At 40.5% G+C, this 17165-nt stretch overlaps 1 protein-coding gene across 1 annotated transcript in view; it reads left to right on the forward strand.

Moving 5' to 3' along the window:
• The window catches only part of OPRM1 (opioid receptor mu 1), a 32530-nt gene extending 16267 nt beyond the window's left edge, over positions 1–16263 (forward strand). Inside the window, exons 2-4 of the mRNA XM_073335232.1 lie at positions 5536–5888; positions 9862–10382; positions 14780–16263. Of these exons, the coding sequence (XP_073191333.1) occupies positions 5536–5888; positions 9862–10382; positions 14780–14818 (913 nt within the window). The 3' untranslated portion in view covers positions 14819–16263. The remainder of the gene's footprint in view (positions 1–5535; positions 5889–9861; positions 10383–14779) is intronic.
• The last annotated feature ends 902 nt before the right edge of the window (positions 16264–17165 follow it).

Consider the following 17165-nt stretch of genomic DNA (forward strand, 5'->3'; position numbering starts at 1 on the left):
GTGATGCTCCCTGGCTCATGACTGAATTACAGAGCAGGTAGTGGAAAACAAATAAGTTCCATATTTCCAAAGAAGGCATTTGGACTGTATTATACATATTGTGTAGTTATCTAAAAATCAGTGCGGTTTTCCTGGCCTCCATACAGCATTTATCACTTTTGTAAGTATTAAGTAGAAACCAACTATTGTCCCTGCATTTACACGTGCTTCCTAGATTATGGTTAGCAAATTTAAAAGCTAGACACAAAACAGAGGTCTTGACAGCTTGGCGTGGATCATAAGGATTGCATGGTCCATTTTGTTAGAACAGCAGTTTGGCTCAACATCCTATTCAAAATGTGTCTTTCTCCTAACCGATGCGGTCCAGCAAATTGCCTCCTTCCATCCCAGAAGTGGCTGCATATCTATTAAACTTTTGCAGAACAAACATTTAAATCTCCCTTTTGAAATTTGTCCTGACTCTCTCTTCCCCCCCATTCACCACCGCCACACTTCTTTGGATTCCTCTAATTAAATAATCATAGTCCCTAAAACCCAGAGGTACATTCTTCTCTCTCTCACACACACACACACGCCATTTTTGAACTCTTATAATTAGACACATAGCTAGTTAACCCCCTTCCTCATCATCATCTAACTGGGTTGGGTCAGGATAAGTTGATGAAACCGCTCAGGTCTCTCAGCTACGTCCATTTTCAGCTTTTGTCAAAATGCTATTTCAACCGGCTCTTCCCAACTCCCCAGCTGTGTTCTGTACATGCCCCTGGTGAGACAGGGAAGCAGTCCTGGCAGTAAGGGGTATGGCAGGAGCTGGTGAGTCAGGCAGGGAGCATGAGGGGTACAAGTTTTAGGGAGGCAGGGGCTGGGTTTAGCTGGAGTGGAGAAGCCTGTGTGCAGAGGCAATGTCTGTGTGAGAGGCCCAGAGCGAGGAAGCCCAGTGTCTCTTTGCCACTATAGTGGTATTTGAAGGGCTCGCCCTGGTACTTCTGCCTCACTTCCTCAGAGCCCAAAAGCAACAGTGCTATACAAAGCCCATCAAGCACCAATGCAGAGACACTGAGCTCCTTCTAAACTGCTGCTTCAGCATGCCAATACACCCAGGCAGCCATGACATGGAAAGCCCATGTCACTCCCTTTCCTTGGCACAGAGACTCTGTTTCTCCTCACATCCCAGGCCTTACCTGACTTTACCCTCACCCACTTGAGTGTGCATTTTTAGAGTTCAAACTTTCATTTTCAATAGGCTCTTAATGACACTAGTTCCTGCCGGGGGGAGGGGGGGGCAGCAGAACGGACAGATGCTTGTAAAAATATTTCTGAACAGTATTTGTGCTGGGCCCAGTGAGAACTGAAATTATTTGTTATTCAATGACTCACTATGGACCATGCGGAACTGGGCCCTGAGCCCACGATAGGCCACAAATACTGTGCTTATTGTATGGTTTGGGGACCTGTAGCACATATCCTCATACAGTCAGGTACAAAACTAAGTTGCTGGACAAGACTGGCCTGGAGAAGTGTCTATTTCCTAATCCAGCTCTTTAACAGTATAACACAGAGCACTGCTGCTGCCACGCCATTGTGCTGCAAGGTTTGCTGTACGTATCAATATAAAAAGCATGTGCTAACTAACGCTCATCTAATACCTCTGAACAGAACGATTCCTTGCAGTTCCTTTCAGTAAGCAAAGGAACAGCAACTTCAGTAAGTTGTACAACTTGTGTTAAAGTGCCATGAACTAACAATGGTAAAAGCCCCAAAAGAAAACATGTTGTTGCTAATTATTGCTTTATTAGGGGGGATACATTATCTAGGCATGTATACAAGATTAATCAGAGCAGCCATGAAAATAAATGCTAATTTAAATTAGTTCAGCTTGGTGTATTTCATGCATTTTAATCTTCTGAAGCCCATTCAAGGAGACCTCAACTGCATAAACTAGTTTAATGCATGCATCCATCTGAACGTAATAAGTCCTCATTTGTTTTAACACGTCATTTGTGCACAGAGGGTGTTAGTTTGGGGAGATAATTTAATGTCCCCGAGCACAGCAGAGAGAGATTTGTAGGAACCGTGTCCATTATTTGTATACGGGTCTTTCCTGCACATTTCCTAATGGCTGGTTTGCCTGCCCCCTTATTTCAATGAGCACAACAGCAGCCTACCAGTTTCATAAGAACCTTCTTCCTGAAAAGAAACTCCCAAAATGACATCATAGCCAATTTCTTCACTGAAGCACTACAGCAGTGCAGCTGCAGCATTTAAGTGTAGAAAAGCCCTTTTATGTGGTGTGGCATGTTGTTGTCCCAGCATGCCCCGTCATGGCCAGATGTGGCATTGCAGCAGTGCTACCTCAATTTCCACCCCCCCCCCCCATCCTTTGAGGTACCATGGCTGTAGAAGTGCCTTGGCCCTCAGCCAAACCCCTTTGTAGAGCTGCACCCCTGACAGCCTTTGCCTTCCTTTGCCAAAGTCCAACAAAAAATAAACAGAAAACCAAACCTTCAGCTCAGTTGGGCTCAGCAAGCCACCTCTTCCTCACAAGTAGCTTTAATCTGCTACAGTTTGTCCCTATCCCAAGCCTCAAGCTCCTGTTCCCTCAACAACCCTACTGTTCAGGGGCTGGCACACTCCTCCCCTCACTCAGGGATTCATGGAGACTACAGTTTCATAGATTCATAGATATTAAGGTCAGAAGGGACCATTATGATCATCTAGTCTGACCTCCTGCCAATGCAGGCCATAGAATCTCACCCACCCACTCCTGCAATAAACCTCTCACCTATGTCTGAGCTATTGAAGTCCTCAAATCATGGTTTAAAGACTTCAAGGTGCAGAGAATCCTCCAGCAAGTGACCGGTGCCGCATGCTGCAGAGGAAGGGGACAAACCCCCATGGCCTCTTCCAATCTGCCCTGGAGGAAAATTCCTTCCCGACCCCAAATATGGTCATCAGCTGAACCCTGAGCATGTGGGCAAAACCCTTGTCTCCAGCTCATCTTTGGAGTAGCTTGTTTGCTCTCCTTCCTCCATTTCAGCCTTCTTTCAGGCTGCTTGCAAGAGAGAGAGCGCACACAAGCACATACATACATACACAAGTGAGTACACATGCACACTTCCCACTTTCATTCCTGTGAGTCTTCTTCCTTCAGCTGGGTTCACCCACCTCTTTATGGCAACAAGCTCTATTTTCCCCCATCTGAGATTTATTTCCAGTTAGGACTGGCCCACCCTCTGGCGCAAACAGGCTGGTTAACTGGCTCTCAGGCCCATATTAACCCTTTCCCTCCAGCAAACCATCACCTACCAGCCAATTTTTTCTCCCTCCTCCCTATCTGTTGTTTTGATAGCTCTGGCTTTTTCTGAATCTCTCCTACATGGAATCTCCCCCAACAGTTTCAGTATCTCTTAGGATCACAGCAGCTTCTTCTAAGTACCTCTCCACAGGAAAGAAGTCTCCACAGGGTACTCTGAGAACCTCGCACAGAACCTACGTCTCTCTCTGATCACCTTGATGTTTGTTGAGTAACCTATGTACTAACCCTTCTGTCCTGGCAGTGTGGGGAGTAGCAGTAGAATGAGCAGCCTGGGTACTTTATTGTTGCAGAATTCATTCTGTGCTTTGGTTTATAATTTAGATACATAACTATGTATCATAATTTCCCCAAAAAAGCAAAATGAGTATGATACCAACCGCTTGCTGTTTTAGTTTTAAACTATGAGAAAACTATAAAAAAAACAAAAACATTAAATGTAGGTTGCTTATGGCTGTACATACACAGTGCTATAAAATGAGAAAATTAGGAGATGAGTAGCTGCTTCAGATATTCTGCTAGATCAGAAGTTTTAAACAAAGTTCTTGAAACCATGTTCAGGTTGTACAAATCTGCCTTCACTAGTTAATGGTGGCCACCAATTCCTTACAACCAGCAGCTATTCAGTAAAACTCCTAAACAGAGCAAGGCAAGAGAAAGAAACACAGAATATCTTCCTTTACACCTTTTACGTCTTTCCCCAGAGGGCCTCCTAAAAAGATCTTTAGTAATTTGTTTCTTTTACAAATCAGTCCTTAAAATGAAAGACATTTTCTGTTTGGTAAGGCACTTTATATGTTATTTTGTGGGACCACAAAGGAGTTTAATTTAAAAAAAGATCATCTGATCCACTGAGAACAGGACAACCAATGTGCTTAGCAACCTAGGAAGCAATCAGAATTCCCGAGCAGAATGGCCTGAAACTTACTTTGTGAGAGAAAGTTTCATTTTACCACTGCAAATCTTTTAAACTCAACGACCTCATGCAGTATCAAATGGCTTAGGGAATACTACACTGTAGGATGTTCACAAAGGTTAATGAAACAAAAGGGGAAGTTAATGCACCACTCAGAGCAATATTAAGGGTCTATCTATGCTACAAGCACTACAGGAGCACAGTTGTAGCACTGCAGCGATGCCGCTGGAGAGTTATAGCATAGACACTTGCTACAGCAACAGAAGGGGTTTTACCGTCCCTGTAAATCTACCCACTAGAGAGACTGGAGCTAGGTGGAAGAAGAATCCTTCTGTCCATCGACCTAGCTGTGTCTACGGGATTAGGTCAGCCTACTTATGTCATATAGGGCACAACATTTGTTGCAGCCTTAAGCAACGTAGCTAGGTGAACCTACATTTGAGGTGCAGGCCAGGCCTAACTCAAATTAAGATTTAAATTAACAACAACAACAAAAACCTACTTGTTCAGCTGTGATTGAAAGGTACTTGGTAGATTTAAAACTAACTGATTGATTTTTAAAGCTGGTTACTAAGTGTACACTTCTAAAGAGTTAGTTCTTATATTAACAGCAGCTCTTTTCTCATTCAATTTTTCCTAATTATGTAAGTCACTCAGACCAATATACCAGGTCAGGATATGAGATCGTCTTACATTTTCCACTGTTGTAACATAATTATAGTAAATTTGTTATGTAATATTGTAAGTTTTAAATATAACTTTCCTAAAATTAGTAGCAAGCCAAAAACTTTTAAAATAAAATTGGATTTTTAGACATATTGGACATTTCTCTTTGTTTACTTCTTCACCAAGAATCTGAACCATTGCAATGCCACAATATATATGATTTAGGTCTCCACTTTTATATACTGCAATTCCAATACTTAGTAGATACAGCAGTTCTTTTCATCTAGTGTAGTGCCCAGTGGATACTAAAAATATTTGTTGAATCAGTTTTTGTCTCAATTCTGCTTCAGCCATAATGGTTCTTCTGCAAATTTTCTCCTAGATTGCATTGTCACTTATTAGAGCAATACTTCATTTTGTTTTACAAACATTCATGGAGGTGTGTAAAAATATTTCATTTGAAGCCTGTGCATTAGACAGTTTCTTGATTAAATAAAATTAATTATAAAATGTGTCTCTGATAATCTCAAAGCCAGTACTGTTGTTTCACAGTTGCTTCCTACAGGTAAGTCACTGGTATTGATTTTATTGATTAATACTGATAGCTGTGTTCATTCACCCACTTTGCTGATTTTTCTAGGTACACCAAAATGAAGACTGCCACCAATATATATATTTTCAACCTTGCCCTGGCAGATGCCCTAGCAACAAGTACTCTGCCATTCCAGAGTGTGAATTACTTGATGGGAACATGGCCATTTGGTACAATCCTTTGTAAGATCGTTATATCCATAGACTACTACAATATGTTCACAAGTATCTTTACACTCTGCACCATGAGTGTGGATCGCTACATAGCTGTTTGCCACCCAGTCAAGGCTCTTGATTTTCGCACTCCCAGAAATGCCAAAATTGTCAATGTCTGCAACTGGATTCTTTCTTCAACCATAGGTCTGCCAGTTATGTTCATGGCAACCACAAAATACAGGCACGGTGAGTCTGACTTTCATAACTGGGGTTGAGTTAAACTGAATGTTTAAATGCTCACTTAAAACCATAAGGTCCCCAGACTTATGGTTTTAAGTCTTATCCTCCACATCTACTCTGCCCCTCCAAAAAACAAAAATCTATATTTACAAAATATACACCAAGTACTGCAGATGAACACATATGTAGATGAAGCCTGTCACGTCATGAAATGTACACAAACTATAGTTGACAAGTAAGGAACATACTTTCAAGAGCTTTTGTTTCTTAAAATATGCTTCCAGTTTTCATGTAAAAAAAATTATTATTGACCTATTAAGAGCCTCATCCAAAGCCCAAGGAAATCAGTGGAAAGACACTCATTGACCTAGGATCTGATCCTGAGCCAACTGAAGCTAGTAACAAAGTTCCCATTGATTTCAAAGGAAAGAGCCTTAATGCACCGGATCAAGCCTTAACTATCAAAAAGTGTGCAGGGCACCACTAGTACAAACCAAAGCATTTACAGTCTAATCCTGCAAACAGATTTCCCCACACTGACTTTATTGGAACTCCTCATGGGGTTCAGGAGTCTCAGATAGCCAATCAAGTTCCAAGTAAAAATATGATCCGGGGAGGGGGGTAGGACAGCGGAAGGATGATAGAAAGAATAGGATTACAGAGACAAGAGCATGAGTTAGCTTAGTGATACTGCACACAATCTGAAGATATGGTTTAAGAACGTAAGGATGGCCCTACTGTGTCAGACCAAAGACCAGTATCCTGTCCTCTGACAGTGGCCAGTGCCAGGTGCCCCAGAGGGAATGAACAGAACAGGTAATCATCAAGTGATCCATCCCCTGTCACTCATTCCCAGCTTCTGGCAAACAGAGGCTAGGAATACCATTCCTGCCCATCCTGGCTAATAGCCATTGATGGACCTATCCTCCATGAACTTATCTATTTCTTTTTTGAACTCTGTTATGGTCTTGTCCTTCACAATATCCTCTGGTAAGGAGTTCCACAGGTTGACTGTAAAGAAATACCTCCTTTTATTTGTTTTAAACTTGCTGCCTATTAATTTCATTTGGTGACCCTAGTTCTTGTACTATGAGAAGTAGTAAATAACACTTCCTTATCTACTTTCTCTACAGCAACCATGATTTTACAGACCTCAAACTTATCTCCCCTTAGCCATCTCTTTTCCAAGCTGAAAAGTCCCAGTCTTATTAATCTCTCCTCATACGGAAACTGTAAGGTGTTATGTTAACTTGCATTACGGTAATAGCTGTGTGCACAACTTGTTTGTGTATATTATATATGGAAGGCATTGTATGTCACTTCCCCTCTTTAAATATTTGAGAACTTTGGCTTAGATCACTAAAGAGCTTTGTTCTCGTTGTATGTATGTGTGTGCACACACACACATACACATACATATATTAGATGCACAGAAATGCTGTAAATAAAGTTCTCCTATGACATATAAAGCACCTACAATGCAACTCAGATTTTGCCTATTCTGCCTTTATAAAAATATTCCTTTTTTATTACAGAACTTATTTTTGTAATCAAGCACACTCACCTAGTGATTTACATTCACCATAATATAAAACATTACATTTCCCTCATATGCCAGAATATAATAGCATATTAGCATTTCAGAATTTCTTTTTAACGAGCACATTAACAGGAAATATTACCCAGAATAACACCAGAGCCATGTAGAAAACTCATCTGCATAATAATTCTAGCAAACGCAGAAGTAGATCCAGGACTAAAAAAGAAAAGCCAACAAGATACGAGAGCTAAGATATTGATGCTGTGGAGCAGAAGTATCTTCTACGGCTTGACATTTGGGAGTTGTGGCTACCAGCCAAAGAGCAAACAAAAGAAAGGAACTTCACACTGGAACATGAGTAGCCACTATGATTGTCACAATTTAGAGTTAAAAAGATGAGTTGTCATGGTTAAGATAATTTAAACACACATGTAGAAACGCAGATTAAGAACTCCAAGTGCAGCAATAATACAAATGAGAGGGAAATCTGAAAAATCCACAGATGTGGAGATACCCATTTTATGGTTTGAGGGCAGTGTGGAAAATCTTGCATTGCAACTGCTGTCTTTATGTGGATAACAGAAAAAGAACTGCCTAGCCAATACATTTCATGTGTGTTAAATACATTAAATTGCAAAGAAAACACTCTCAAAAATATTTATGGGAATCTCTTGAATTCTACCATTTGGGATTTCATATAAACACACAAAATCACCTTCACTCCCAACATTCAGTGGAAATATTTATCACATTTGATCTGATTGATGACATCTTACCTGATCATTTCAGCCAGCGAGTTATGTTTCTGAATGTGTATATTATTATCCATGTTTAATAAGACTGGTATAATCACCTCCTCTCCAGCCTCCTGGGCTCTTGCCGCTCTACTCTAACAATCAGCAGCTAAATTAATCTTCCTTTCCCTCCCTCAGCCATCCATGCACTTCTTTAAGGCCTCAAACCTTCAAGGTGCTGACCACTCTGAGCCTGAGTCAACACAGCTCTTATGCACAAATGTAAACACTGTAGTAACTAGGGATGGACTTAAGCACGTGCTTTTTGTGAGCGTGCAGGTGACTGTGACAGACTGCTGGGAGCTAGCAGCTGAGCCAGCACTCTGGTCACTTTGCATACGTTTACACAGGGATTAAAAAAATGGCGATTGGCCTGGGCCAACTGGCTTGGGCTCGGGCTCTTGGCTGAAAAATTGCTGTGTAGATGCTCAGGCCGCACGGTCCCAGAGCTCAGGCTCCAGCCCGAGCCCAGTGTCTCCACAGCAATTTTTCAGCTTGGAGCCTGAGCCCTGGGAGCCAGAGTCAGTTGACCTGGGCCAGTTACAGGTTTCTTATCCCTGCATAGACGTTTCTCTGGGGAAAGTAGTTAGTGCCTGACTTGGGGGGCAGAAGACTGTGGGCTGATAAGCTATGAAGCTAACTATTCCATCCGCTAATAAGATAGTTAAAAACCAAAAGAAGGAAGTGCAAAGGGAGGAGAGAGGGCTAGCAGGGCCCTGGGGAAGCCAGGTTGCTGGCTGGTGAGATTGCTTTGTCTTCTTCTCCTCCCTGGAGAAAGGGCTGAGGATTGAAGGACACTCTAGGTAAAAGTGCTGCACAGGAATTTTGATGATGGCTTGGTGGAGGAAACAAATGAAAACAGAGGTGTTGACAATAAAGAAGTGGTCCAAGACTGTTTTCAAGGGACCCCAGGGAGGGAGAGATGCCTGCCCTGTTACAATGGTCCAATTGATTTCAGTGTGTGTAAGCATGTGTCTATGTGTTTTGCTGGATCAGGATAGCATGCAGGTCAGCACCTTGCAGGACTGAGCCCCAAATCTCTCCAATGCTGTCTTGTCTCATTTTGCATAAAATTCAAACTTCTCCTGACTTTTGAGATCCCCTGCTTGCAACTCATCTCCTATCACTCCCTCTGCTTCACCCACTCATCTTGTTGCTCCCCTCCTCCCATTCTTGCTTTTGTGTCTTTTTCATGCTGCTTTCTACAGCTGGAAAACCATCCTCCTTCCTCATTGTTCTTTTAACCCCCAAATCCTCAAAACAAAACACTGTTTAAACTGCCCTGTTTCAAAAGATTTCATGCTGAAACTGAAAATTGTTCCCAAGTTTGTTTGTAAACCATAAGTGAACCTTTTGACAAAAAAAACAAAGCAAGAATCTTTTGGTTTTGGCTTTCAAACAAAAATGTCACAACTCTCTAGCAATAACACTGCATTCTTCAGGAAATGTACAGACCTGTGGTAAAGTACCTGCATGGCTGCAAACAAACATGCATCAGCCATTCAAACTGTTTTGTTTCAGTTACTCATTTTATAAAATTGCATTGTACAATATTGTGGGGCGCGGGGAGGGGAGGAAAAGACTAAAGCAAAGCAAGTTAAACACTGAACTGTTCACTCTTCTCTATAATTTTGTTTTACTTTAGGTTCCATTGACTGCACTCTTACGTTCTCTCACCCAGCTTGGTACTGGGAGAACCTACTGAAAATCTGTGTATTCATCTTTGCCTTCATCATGCCAGTCCTGATCATTACCGTGTGCTATGGCTTGATGATTTTACGCCTGAAGAGTGTCCGCATGCTGTCTGGCTCCAAAGAGAAGGATAGAAACCTGAGGAGAATCACGAGAATGGTCCTTGTAGTGGTGGCGGTGTTCATTGTCTGCTGGACTCCCATCCACATTTATGTCATCATTAAAGCCTTGATCAATATTCCAGAAACTACGTTCCAAACAGTCTCCTGGCACTTCTGTATCGCTTTAGGATACACAAATAGCTGCCTTAATCCAGTCCTTTATGCATTTCTAGATGAAAACTTCAAAAGATGTTTCAGAGAATTCTGCATTCCCACTTCCTCCACTATCGAGCAACAAAACTCCACCCGCATCCGACAAAACACTCGTGATCATGCCTCCACTGCCAATACTGTGGATAGGACTAACCATCAGGTATGACTAGCAGTGGAGATGTCATCTCTGGATTCAGGCCTCCCTCCTGGAGATGACATGTATTCCGAAGTTACAGTCTTTACTGATTTATAGGTATCAGGAGGTAGCTTGGTTTATCTTTACAGCTGGTGTACACGTACACACAACCCAATCCAGTGAGATGCTAAGTGCTCGCAATACCCAATGAAGTTTGGAAGTAGGGGGCTCTCAAAAGGACTTTGCATGATCAGGCCATGTGTGTGTGTGTGTGGCTGCGCACACACACCCACACACACACACACAGAAAGAAGCCGAATGGTCTTACTTACAGAATGGTTGCAACTGCTGAACATTCTGTGAATGACTGATGAAGGATCATAGACTTTTCTATTCACACCACTAGTGCATGGTGGTAAGCCAAATAGATATCCCTATCCTCCTCCCATTTTAAAGATGATTTTCAAAGGCAGAAAATATATTTGTGCAATCTTTTTGCTTCTTTATGGTCTATGAAGAAGTTCTGAAAGGTCCTGTTTTTCCTGGCAGTCTATGCAAGCCTGGGCCCAGTCGTCACACAGTTTTTGTACCAGTACAACTATGTTGGTTAGAAGTGTGATATTTTTAACCTATATAGTTATACGAGTGAAACCCCCAGTGTGGGCACAGTTCTGCCAGTATAAAGAAGCTTTGTAACCCCTTCCCATAGAAGAATAAGTTATTACAATGCAAGCCAAGTTTATGACAAAATAAGTGCGTCCACAGGTCTGTGCCAAGAGGTCTGTGCCACTTCAGCTATACTGGTATAATTAAAGCAGTACAACATGTGTGTGAAGACTGGCCTTAAAGAAAGAGTAGGTTTATGGCATCACAGGTACCAAGGAAATCAAACTGGATTTATTGAGAGGGGAAGAGATTTTTATTCAAGCTGTTTAAAACTCTGGGGTTTGTTTTGTCTTTTTTTTTATTGACACCTATTTAATTCAATTGTCAAACTGCTGGATAAGAAGCTCTTCTGTTTGTGATTCAACACCCATGCCCCTGTAATTAGGTCTGAGAGCTTCTATTCCACATCTGAGTCTTCCCCGGGAAACATCAAGCTAAACAGGGAAAGAAAAACGTAACGTTCCTGTGATCAAAGAAATGAAGCAGAAAAATAAACCTTTATCAAGATCTTCTGAGTCTTCTTTACAATTCACATAAAAAAGAAAAAGGGCACAAAACCTGCTGGTGCTGGGTAGATTCACACCCCAACTTGCTGCAAACATTAAGTGTTTGTGTAGACTGACCCTTAATCAGCAAAAGCACTCTGTTTCCAGTATAAGCGGCATCTACAGTACACTAGGAGGGTTTGACAGAACTCTCACTATAGCTATACCAACAAGCCTTTCTAGTGTAGACAAAGCCTTAGAGGGGATTTCGTATGAGTACTAATTCCTTAGACTGCTCAGCACAATTCATATCATTTTCAGTGGAACAGACAAAGGACCGTAACAAAGTGCTGACTGAATGCTCTTAACTCCCACTAAAGTTAATGAGAACTGAAGGCACTGAGAACCCAAGCAAGATTAAGCCCAAAGTGCTTGAGACTTGAGCTGCTTGGGAATTTGACAAAGAATTGTGTGTCAGAAAGTGACAATTCATTGAATTGTTCCGAAAAGATGGCAGTATCTCACTTGCGTTCATTGAAGTAGGTGCTCAGATACTGTGGCGATGACAATCAATTAGCTAGAAATGAATCCATCAAAATGAATTGGACTTTTCAGAATTCAGCAGTCATCATCAACACAATTTGTTAACAGCTGATCTTTGTTAAGATAATCAGCAGCTGCCAAAAAGAATAATAAAAAGGTCTTTTTCAGTAACAATAGGATCATTAGCATCCTTGATGCAGGAAAAATATTCAAGCAGATTTTAACCTAGGAAACAGAATCCTGCAGATAGTGTTCACCTGACTGGGGTAAGAAGTGATTTTAAAATCTTTGGACCAGATTCTTAGCTGATATTAACCCGAATAGTCCCATCAAATTCAACAAAAAGCTATTATGCCATTTACACCAGCTGAGTGTCTGACCTTTCCTTTATACTCCATACCTATGCTGGGTCATTCATAGAAGAGTCCAAAGTACTTTAACATTAAGCAGTTTTATTTGGGGAAAGGGACTTCCTCAGGATCCCTCCATTCCTTCTTTGCTTTTTATTCCTTCCTCACTTATACATCACTGTAAGTGCATTTATACATTTATATACAGCCCCACAGTCAAAAAAAAAAAATCAAAGTGTGCCAAGCTTCCCTTAACCAAGAAGGTTTAGACAAGTACTCACTTCAGAACCCATCAGCTCCATCCCTTGAGTTAGCCAGGGAGAACCACCGAAGAGTGACACAAGTTGCTTCATCTCCCAGGAGCGGAGCATGCCACCTTTACATTATGCCCAGTGTTTGCAAGGTAGAGTAGCCCCTATCTTTTTTTTCCCCTGTTAAATTATTTTGCACCATCTCAGAAGTATGCTGTGGATCAAATTCTGCTTTGTATATCTTAAGGGAGAACTGCACCTTATATTATTAAAAATGGGCATAGCCACACTATAAATAATAGCATACTTCAATTACTATAAAGCATTGTGTGTGGGGGGGGGATCCAATGGAATACTCCTAAATAACCTGGTTGGCAGAAAAGTGTCATTTTTGTGAATGTTTATTGCTAAATTCAGCAGCTCTTTAGAACTGGGCCCTATTCTGAAGCTCTATAACTGTTGTACATGGAGTGGCTCTAGAAATGAGCCCATTGCTTTTTCTCTAATGTATGTGATTCTCAAATCTGTTTGGCTTACTACTCATGAAGAAAATCAAGAATAAATGACACTCGGTGGACTGGAACTAACTGATTTTCTTATAAAAATGCATGCAATTGCTGAAGCTAGTTTTTAAAAGTGTGAAATGAACTAAATGATCAGGAAACACACATGTTCATTAGTATATGAAAAATGGAAAGCTTTAACTGATCGATAAAAGTTAGAGATGGGCCTAAGCCACAACATTCATTTTTGGATGTAGATTTCCCCAAAGCATAGGAATATTCAGATCTGAGGATTATAATCCATTTCTAACTAAGTAGCTGCTAGTGGAATTTCCACCACAGAGTTGCAGACAGAGCTGAAATAAAGCTTGTGAAATTTTGACACTGCTAAACCTAAATTTGAGCTCGGGTTTGACCTCAGGTCATATCTTATTTTAAACCAGGAGTTAAAGAAAACACCTCCTTGCTAAAAGAAAAGTAAGAGGCTCCTCTCCTGTGTTTCACTGGGTGAGCAGGGCTGCCCTGAAGCACCTCTTCCTCTGTGACTGGTGCAGGGAGAGCTTCTCCTTTCCTGTTTCAACCAAACCAGTGGTCTAAGTCTAATCAGGAGCTCTACTTTTTGAGCAACAAACACTTCATTTGGAAGGTGTTTCACCTTGATTTCAACTTGCTACAACACTGAAAAATATAGCCCATTGTCAGAGCATAGAAATGATAAATGGCTTTCAAGGAGAGAAAAACTGGCAGGTTTTGCTGTTGAAATTGTTGGTAGTGCCCTTCTGCACAGGTGCAGCACTGATCACAAAGAAAACTATAGCTATCTACCATATGATATGCTATTGGGGGCTTCGTGGGCGGGGGATTTAATTCCCGTCTCAGACTGAACTTTTGGACTATTACAGATGAGCTATAGAAAAGTTAAAACTCTTAATTTAGCAGAGTGACAATTGATTGTATTTGGCACAATAGGAAGCAAAAGCTTAGAAGAAGATGTTCATGTATCACAGAGAACACTAACTTTTCAGCAATGACTACAAAAAGTGCATTGAAGGGACCAAAGTTGTTCTCTACTAATGAAATTCACATAGGATTCTCCGTACAGAAAGAAAACTGCCACCATTATGTACTTGGCATGTAATGTATTCTAGTTTAAACATGGTAACATAGTGTATGTCATGGAGAAGACATTTCTCTATTTTAATTCCTCTGTTGTAAACATATTGGGCCAGATCCTCAGCTGGTGTAAATCAACATAACTCAGTGGAATTCAATGGCACTATGTCGATTCACACCAGTCTAGCCCACTCAAATATGTGAGTAAACAATTAAATGAACACAATTGTTGCCACCTTACGTTACTGAGAACCAGCAAGAGGTTTTAAGTGGAAGAACTACGCTTATTTTGAAATCAGAGTCAGATCACTAGCTCAAACCACAATTTTTGTGGTAGTTTCCTCTGCCTTCCTGATGTAAACTGAAAGGAAATTCTTGCCTTTAGCTTTGCACAGTGAGATAGTAGCAGCAAATGCTGGGTAAATTCACCCCAAAAAAATATTTGCAAGAAACACATGGGAGGGGAAATCAATGACCTACTCATGGTATTTACAATTTCTTTCCTTTCAGTTGGAACTTCTGGAAGCTGAAGCCACACCACTGCCATGAGAGGGTGTCCTGCCGCATAGCCTTCAAAGCAATCACAACACCAGTGCCAAGGTGTGTTTGTGGGGAATGTGTAGGAGACACTTCTTCCCTCCTGGAGGAAAGTGCTTGCTTTTAAAATCCATAAAAGTGATTTGCCACTAAGCAAATCTGCACGGCTCGTTACAGAAGCATGAAACCTAATAGCAGGCAGAGTCAGATGAAATGGGGGCTTAGCATGCTCCAGTGTACCAAATATACATATTCATCCAGAATATATACATTTATCTAAAAGGGGAATACTGGACATTAGTGGGGTCAGATGGCCTGAGTTTTGCTCTGAATGGTTACAGTAGCATTAGGTTGGAAGCAAAAACTCAAGGGATGGACAAATATAGGCTGCTTAATGGAGGTCATTTTCTAATAAATGGAAGCAGAATTGCATACAACACAGCAAGGGATATTTTGGAACAGTTTCAGCTAGAAATGTGCTTTCTAATGGTGTTTTCTTGCATCGGTTACAACACGGTTTTTATATGAACAATCATCACTTAATCAGCTACAATAACAAAGGAGATCAAAGCTACCTGTGTCACACAGAGAACTTTCTCAAAAAGTATGACCCTTTCAGCATTTTAATGGAAAATTACTCACTTTTTTCAATGCTCACTTCAAAAACCCAAACCTTAACCTCCTTTTCCACTTTTAACATACAAAAATATTTTACCAATAAAAAGAATGCATTGTCATTTGTTCAGGAAGAAGCAAGTGGGAATAACAGTTGGAAAGGTTTGATGTTCCTCTGAGTTGTTGTTGCTGGTAAAATGGATCAATAAAGGGACTGCAGCTTTTTCTGTAAATTCCATTGTGAATATATGTATATTGTTAATCTTTTCAGAGCTAGCACAGTGTGTTTATAAATTCTCTTTGAGCTAGTTTCTCCAGTTTCACCTGTCCAATCAGTAACATCTCAGACACATCCAAGTACTCATTTTTTGTATAGCACTCTGGGATCCTTCAGGATGAAAGGACCTATATAAAATGTGAATCACTATTGTTAAATCTGTGACGAGCTTAAGCAAATACAGAACTCACTTTAGGTCTTTTTTAAAAAGAAAAACAGTAAAGTTACATTTTGCAAGTAAATTGTTTTTTTAAAACCAAGCCCATAACATTTATGTTTTTCTAATCAATGTAATAAAATTGTAGTCTCTATTTCCATTTTCTGTTGGCTGCTAAAGCACTTTAAAATGTACAAAAGAAACACTGTGCAGAAGCAATTGCTGTGTAACCTGCTTTCTGGTATAAAAGACAACTATCCATGTAGATAAATTTGTGGTAATATGGTATTTTGTAGCCACTATTTGGTATTTGCTGTATATAATTAAATGGTCAAGTTATTCATGAGGCAAAACGTACTTACATGAATTTACGTGCATTGTAAAATAAAACCTACTCTCCCTCTTGTAATTAAAGTGCATATAAAATTCTAATATTATAGTGTAAACATGTTTGTTTCTGTCATGAATAGTGTAATACAGATGGAGAGCCAAACTCCAATCTGGTATAAATCAGGGTAGCACTACTGAAGTCAATGAAGCTACATCAATTCCTTCCAGCTGAGTATCTGACCGTGTGCATCAGTAGAATACATAAAATGGAACCCATTTGTTTCTTTCTGTTGAAAGCTGCCTCATGTTGCCACAGAATTTAATCCAGGGAAGCCACCTCTTGCAGTAACACAAAACTATGAACCTCTCGCATGGGTCATCTTTACAACAACAGATTTCAAGGAGTAAGTCCTTGATCTGGTTGCAATGATGGGTGAGCCTTTAGAGAGGAATGTGATGCACACTTTGCTAGTATATTTTATTATTCCTTGGCTGACAGCAAGAAGTAGAATCATCTCACACATTATCTGTACCAGGAAGGAAAACTGAATAATCCTCAGTCTGCTTGGTTACTGACCAACACCAACAATGTCGCCATTCTGCTATAGTCCATTTAATGGAGTTTAAGAAACTCCAAGTGAAATATAAAGATCACCAACTTCTTAAGCCCCTAGTGGTAAGCCAGAAGAGCAATATATTAATTAAAAACAGAAGTCATGGCTTCCTGCACTCAGTTTTCCACTCAAAGTGCTTAATTATTTAAAACCCCAGTTTCTTTTAGCCTGGGAATGGAATAATGTCCACTCTTCATGGTTAGTCAAATATTTTAAAAATGTGGCTTCCTACAGTTCAATAATTAAGTACTTTTATCATTATTCAGTGTGAATACCTATTAGCAGACATTGTAGTGAAGCATGAGAAGCATTAGAAAAGTGCATTTCCTTCATTTCTGGCAATGATTTAAAATGTCACAAATTACT

Source organism: Lepidochelys kempii, chromosome 3 (genome assembly GCF_965140285.1).
Source record: "Lepidochelys kempii isolate rLepKem1 chromosome 3, rLepKem1.hap1, whole genome shotgun sequence".
Lineage (NCBI taxonomy): Eukaryota > Metazoa > Chordata > Testudines > Cheloniidae > Lepidochelys > Lepidochelys kempii.